General features: G+C 34.6%; 1 protein-coding gene across 1 annotated transcript; it reads right to left on the bottom strand.

The window, feature by feature from the left end:
* Positions 1-501: 501 nt before the first annotated feature.
* LOC129247551 (bone morphogenetic protein receptor type-1B) lies at positions 502-3,872 on the bottom strand. The gene is made up of 2 exons (XM_054886712.1): positions 3,690-3,872; positions 502-3,598 (listed from the first exon to the last, which is right to left on the bottom strand). Exons 1-2 carry the CDS (start codon positions 3,870-3,872, stop codon positions 2,327-2,329), a joined length of 1,455 nt encoding a protein of 484 aa, XP_054742687.1. The 3' UTR covers positions 502-2,326.
* Between the last annotated feature and the right edge of the window lie 3,623 nt (positions 3,873-7,495).

The raw sequence follows: 7,495 nt of genomic DNA, 5'->3' as shown, positions 1-7,495 counted from the left end.
ATTGTTTTCTATATTTAATTTTTTGTTTATTTTGACTTTATTTAATTTTTATTTTTAAATTATTTTATTTTACTATTTTTGTATTATTTTATTTAAACCTTTTTCGAAATATATTTACTTTTTTTTATTAAATTTTTTTTATTTTATATTTCTATTTTATTTTATTTTACTTTAGGTATTTTATTTGTCTTCATTTTATTTTGTTTTATTTTAATTTATTCTTTGATGTTATTTGTAGCTATGGTATTTCATTCCTATGTTTTTTTTTTTCATTCAAATAATTTTTTTTGTAAGGCAGCGTTTTGGTCACGTTTCCCTTGGAAGCCAACGCACTTAAAAAACTAGAGCATTTTTTTGCTATTACTATGCGGTAAATCGGTTTAATGCACTGAAATCGTAAGTTTTTTAGTTTCTTTATTTTATTCTAATATTTTACGTTCCTCTTTTTTTTTACTTAATTTCTGGCACATTTTTGCTTCTAAAGACTTCAATAACAATCAGTTGTATAGTTTGTTAGTTAAATATATTTTCGTTTTTTATTTATAATATAATATATAGTATTTTTGTTGTAGCAAAGCATAGAAAGGCAACTTTACGAACTGCATTAAGGCCAGTTTTTCTTAATCAGTGCGCTATTTATATATTACATATTTTAGTTTTTATGGTTTATTTTACACAGTTAAGGCAATATTACTTTATAAAATTAATTCACAAGCGAAAACAATACATTTTTTTTTTCAAATAGATATAACAAATTTTGGCAACTTTTAATAATAAAATAAAAAAAACGAAAAAACTTTAAAGCGAAACGAAGCACAAAATTCAAAAAGTATTTGAAACCCAAAGTTCACAAGTAAAGTCAGAGAAGGTTAAAGACAAAATATAAATGGCAACTTATTTTCAAAAACTAATCCAACAGCCAAAAATAAAATAATAGTTAACAAATTAAATCAAACCTCATTCGAAGGGAGAATTCTAAAATTTGGCTTAGCTCAAAGGCATACTTAAATAATTTGCTATATACAAATATTTGAAAAACAAAAAACACTAAAACTACTAAAAAAAAACTGCTATAAGAAATAAAATTATAATTCATGTATACGCGCGCTGAGCGAAAAAGCTATTCTGCACCACAATTAGGCTGCGTTGTGTGAAACGCTGAAAATAACTTAGCGAAATTTTCATTGTCAAAAAAAAAGCAGATCATCGATGTTAAAAAAGTGCGTCTATAAAAAAAAATTTTGTAAAGTTACTGATTTTTTGTTTGCTATTAAATGAAAATTGTTTTTGTACGAGCAGCGGTAGAATCACATTTTTCTCTGAAGTTTTTATGATACAGAGAGATTTTATCGGCATCGCATTAAGTTTTGCTTCGAACTTGCGTTTGAAAAAAAATTGCAGCTTTTCGCCCTAAGAACATCTGCACAATTCTTTTGACAAAAAACAATCTTATCAGTATACTTTCAGTATTGCCTTATGAGCACCTTTGGCATGAAAATTAAACTTTCAACTCAATAAAATTTTAAGTTCAGCAAAAATCAAGCCATGAGTGAATAACAAACTGAAGCGTTGTCACAAAAGCCGGGCTGACGCTACCAGCATGGACGCAGACTGATATCCGGCCAAGCACTGCCAACGCCTAGCAGCATTTTTGCAAGGCTTTTCGTCAATTTTTTATTAGCTTAAAACAGTAACAGCAAAAGCGTGGCTTACAGGCACGACCGTTGTAACGGAGTTTTCACAATAGTTTTGTATTTATTTATAAACGCGCTCTTAAAGGTTTTTTTTTGTATGATCTGGCAGTATCGAAACGTCTTTCACGGTTTACACTTCTAGAATGGTGAAGCTCCTGAACGAGCTCCATTTGGAAATTACTATAAATTACTTCTTATTTCGCTCATTGCACGCAGCCTTTCAAGGACTTCTGAGTGCGGAAAAGCTGCCTTGTTTTTAATTTACATAAATGTTTTTGTTTTTTTGCTTTTAACTAAACTTAATCTAGTACAAAAAATAACAGTTAGCTAAGTCGTTTTCAAAGCTAAAATCATACGCGTCGAAAACATTAAAATGCTATTGAAAATGTACAAAGCGTTTCGAATATTAACCACTACATCCAAACACTAATACTATTAGCTTAACAAGAATAATTAAGCAAAATTGTTATTAAAAATTTACGTTCAACTTAAATTAGACTCAACTTTAAAACTATGATTTAAAATTTAAACTGTCACGCATCTCATCTCGCACTACTTTAGCGAGGCAACTCCACTTTCCGCTCGCTTTGCGTTCTTATACGTCGCTATCTGCGCGCTTTCGCAGTGTCGCTCTACTCTAGACGTCCGAGTGTCTTTTTGACGCGCAGTGCTGTTAGCCGCACCGTCGGATTCGGATGCCAGCACTCTTGCATGATTTTAGCCATGGTCATGAGCACATCATCGTCCTGCCAACGCAACGGCACAGGCGGCCGGAAACCTTTCAGGCACACAACATCGTGCATGTCCTTGAAAGTGGGATCGGCGGGCACCACATCGTGATAGGGCAGTGCATAATCCTCGCATGTGGTCGCATTCGAGCCGGGCACTTGCGTATAACAGCGCCTAGACATTTCCCATAACACCAAGCCGACCGAGTACATATCGGCGCGTTTGAATTCCTCGAATTGCTGTTGGTTCAATGTCTCGTTGAGCATTTCCGGTGCCATGTAGCGTGGCGTGCTAACGCGTGTATTCGGTGCCATTTGTATCTCGTCCATCTCGGATGTATATTTGACGGCCAAACCAAAGTCGGCGATGGCACATTGGCCATTGCGTTTGACAAGTATGTTGTTGCTTTTGATGTCGCGATGAGCTATGGCCGGTTTGCCTGGTGTTCCGACAATTTCATCGTGCAAGTGTGCCAAGCCCGAAGCGAGTGAGTAGGCCAAAAGTTGCAGCTTTTGCGGTGTAATCACCGAAGTGAAGAGATAATCGTGTAGGCTGCCATTTTCGTGGAAGTCGGTGATGAGCATCATTTGTGTATGGCTGCCCATGTGTTTGATGTCGGCCGCAATGAAACCCAGTATATTTTCGTGCCTGATGAGCACAGTCTGATAGATTTCGGTTTCGCGGAACCATGAAGACTCCTCGGTCATGAAGAAGATTTTGACGGCAACACGTTCATCACGCCATTTAGCCAAGAACACTTCACCATAACGTCCTTTACCAACGGAGCGCACCATTTGTATTTGCTTGGCAATGGTGCGTTGAACCAACAATGGTAAGCCCGAACCCGAACCCGTGCTCTGTCCGACCAATTGCGATAGCGGTGATATTTGACTGTTACACATGGAGCTGATGAGACGAGGCTGCTTGCCTTGCTTCTCACGTCGGCGATACATGACACAAAATATGAGCAGCACCACAACGAATATCGTCAAACAGACCGTGAGCGAGGTTAACATGAGCAGGTAGTGTATGGATTGCGAGCTCACTGGCAATTCGGGCGGGGTGGTGGTGCTCTTCGGTGTGTACTCGGGATGGATATTGCGGTTGCAGAAATCGCCCGTATCACAACAGACGATATTCTTGCCATGTAGGTGAGGAACGGCAGCGACTTTGCACTGTAAGAAAAGGAAAAGCGAAATTTATAGCTTTAGATGCTGAGCTTAGGTGAAATGGGAAAAAGGGAGCAAATGAGAGGGTGTAACTCACCATTAACAGGCCGCCATTCTCTTCTGGCGGCATACAACCATATGTTCGCTCCTCCTCGTATGTGCCTGTGATCTCATCGTACACTTCTTCGACTGCGCTGAAGCAGGAACCACCGGGGCGGGTTTCGCACGTGCCGTTAATTACATTGTCCGGACAACTGCCATCGCAATAGCAACTCAGCATGCGACCTGAAAAGAGTGCAGAAAAAGTGAAATTAATAGTAACTGAATTAAATGGAGCAATGGAGTAAATACCAAAATGAGAGATTTAAGTGTATTTAAGAAAAATTTATAAAAAAAAATATTGTATAAAAAATTAATAAATAAAATTAATAATAAGTTTTACAATTTAATAAAATTTTTAAAATTAATTAAACTATTTTAGACTAAGACTAAAAGTAGGTTTTTCATAAACAGATTGAACAAAGTACCATAAAATCATCGTTTTTTTTTTGTAGTTTTGAAGCATTTTGCATGACATGAATTTGGGAATTTCCAAGGCGCTTTCATTAAAGGTGGTGGCACTAGACCAACAACAATGTTTTGTACCTTTGATTGTCACAGCAGAGTATTGGAAAGTAGAAAACAAAGAATGAATTCGCCTTGTTGCATTCTGTGCTGGCAGCCACATGGGCACGACGAAAGAAAAAAAAAACAAATTAGCTGATTGACCGATACCACCCTTCGCCTTGGAATTTTCTCAGTATATGCATGTAAGTATGCATACAAAATATTTTTAAAGCAATTTTAAAAAAAATAAAATTGAATTTAAAAAAATTAAAAATAAAATCCAAAAAGGTAAACTAAAACCTTTATTTTCCTCAAAAAAAAATTCCTTAAATGCGGTCAATAATGTTAGAAACTATGACTGCAGTATTTAAACTCTTTGCTTTTATTTAAATAATTTAAAAAATGCTAGTTTTGAAATTTTTAAGATCAGTTTTTCAATATTGATTGACATTTTTTTTTTCATTGATTGTTTTTTTTGCTTTCAATAATTTCCAATAACTACTCTTTCAAATATCAAAGTAATTAAAGATGCATTTTAAAATTTTTTTAAATTTACATTTCCATGAAATATTTTCGGACCATTCAAATTTATTTATTTATTATTTTATTTCACTTAACTTAATTTCATTTTATATAATATTTCGTACTATACTTGATTTACTTTAATTTAATTTAACTTAATTTTATTTTAATTTTTTTATTGTTATATTTATTTTGAAATTATTTTAAATTTTCGGACCATTAAAATTTTTTAATAAATAGTACCTAAATGACTAAATTGGAATTGAAAAAATAATTGTAAAGAATAGCTATTTCTGCAATACAATAAATACTATTAAATTTTTTTTTTTTCATTGTGTTTTTTTTTAAAGCACCCCTAAATTAATCTTCTCTTCTTCTTCTTCTTGAGCGCGAAAACCGCTTAAGCGATTATGGCCGAGTTGAACAAAGCGCGCCACTCGTTTCTTCCTCGTGCTAATCGGCCCCAGTTGGGCACACCAAGTGAAGCCAAGTCCTTCTCCACATGATTTTCTCTGCTACCACCAGCTGGTGCCCACCGAATACTTTCAGAACCGAAGCGTTTTTGCCTATGTCGTCGTTGAGCTTATACAGCTCTTTGTTCCATCGCCTACGATACTCGCCGTCACCAACGCGCAAAGGTGTTAAAATCTTTCAAGCGACCCTCGTACATTGATGCTGTTTAAGGGGGTCCTCTAGTTTCTCGTCTGTTTTTTTCGGGTTTTTCAATAATTTTTAACGGGCAAACTATCAAAATAATAAATCTCATTGTGTTCACATAATCTTTAGTAACATTTAAATGAGCTTTACAAATTTTTTGAAGACAAAATATATAATAGAATAAAAGTTATAGTGGCCGACAAAAAGACATAAAGTAAAAGAGGTGCTTGACGGTGACCAAGATTGCGGCTGTTTGGCTTATCTGAAATCGAAAAACCAAACGACATTTTAATCTTCATATTTAAGACTAGCGATTGAACTAGAATGAATTCTTAATTACAAAAATTAATTTTTGTATACACTTTTGAAAATTAAATTCTATTTTTTACTTATTTTTGACGTGATAACGTCTTATAATTCGATTTAACAGGCTGCACGCACGAAAAAATGTGTCGTTACCTTGCTCATTACTGTTCATATGTAGTTACCTTGCTCATTGCCGTTACCTTGCTCATATTAGTGTTACCTTGCTCATTACCGTTACCTTGCTCATATTAGTGTTACCTTGCTCATATTAGTGTTACCTTGCTCATTGCCGTTACCTTGCTCATTGCATTGAATGAACTGCAAGCGAAAGGGCGGAACGAACGACAAAGCAAACAAAGCAAACGAACGGCAACGTTCGATATCTTGCTCTCTCCTACTTAAGTGAGCGTATATATGTATGTATGTATATGCGCAAATGTACATATATAAATTCACGTATTTGTATTTGCATATGCCTTCTTATTGATTATTATTAATTTGATTCACTTGAAGAATTTAAAATAAAACCAAGTTTGTTAATAATACCTGTTGTTTTAATGTTATAATTATTAATTTTTTTATTATATATGAAGGAAAAAATGTATGGTAATATTTACCATATACCTTATAAGATATGTGTACTAATACTATAAAGAGGAAAACTTTGTTTGTTTGTAATGAATAGGCTCAAAACTACTGGACCGATTTTAAAAATTCTTTCACCATTCGAAAGCTACATCCTCCACGAGTAACATGGATTATATTTTATTTTGGAAATAGGGCTCGAGATATAGGTCAAAACGTGGACCCGGGTAACCTTCGGATGTGTATGTACAATATGGGTATCAAATGGAAGCTGTTGGTGAATGCTTTAGTCCAGAGTATGTTTCATGCTGCTCCGTGACTAGGGTCTCGAGATAGAGACCAAAACGTGGACCCTAGAATGTGTTTGTACAATATGGATATCAAATTGAAGCTGTTGGTGAATGCTTTAGTACAGAGTATTTTTCATGCCGCTCCGTGACTGGGGTCTCGAGATATAGGTCAAAACGTGGACCCGGGTAACCTTTGGTTGTGTATGTACAATATGGGTATCAAATGAAAGCTGTTGATAAGTGCTTTAATACGGGGTAGTTTTCATACCTATTGATGACTAGGGTCTCGAAATATATGCCAAAACGTGGACCCGCCGTGTCTTTGAACCGAATTAAACCAAACTTATGCACATTGTTAAGTAGGTATTGAAGATGATTTCCGTATAGTTTGAATACCTATTGGTAGATAGGGTCTCAAGATATAGGTGAAAACGTGGACCCGGGTAACCTTCGGACGTGTATGTACAATATGGGTATCAAATGAAAGCTGTTGGTGAATGCTTTAGTACAGAGTATTTTTCATGCCGCTCCGTGACTGGGGTCTCGAGATATAGGTCAAAACGTGGACCCGGGTAACCTTTGGTTGTGTATGTACAATATGGGTATCAAATGAAAGCTGTGCTTTAATACGGGGTAATTTGTTATGTTATGTAATGTAATGTAATGTAATGTAATGTTATGTTATGGTATGTTATGTTATGTTATGTTATGTTATGTTATGTTATGTTATGTTATGTTATGTTATGTTATGTTATGTTATGTTATGTTATGTTATGTTATGTTATGTTATGTTATGTTATGTTATGTTATGTTATGTTATGTTATGTTATGTTATGTTATGTTATGTTATGTTATGTTATGTTATGTTATGTTATGTTATGTTATGTTATGTTATGTTATGTTATGTTATGTTATGTTATGTTATGTTATGTTATGT

The sequence above is a fragment of the Anastrepha obliqua genome, chromosome 5 (assembly GCF_027943255.1).
Source record: "Anastrepha obliqua isolate idAnaObli1 chromosome 5, idAnaObli1_1.0, whole genome shotgun sequence".
Taxonomy (NCBI): domain Eukaryota; kingdom Metazoa; phylum Arthropoda; class Insecta; order Diptera; family Tephritidae; genus Anastrepha; species Anastrepha obliqua.
The sequence above is the reverse complement of the archived record's forward strand: the minus strand, read 5'-3'. Positions and strand labels throughout refer to the sequence as shown.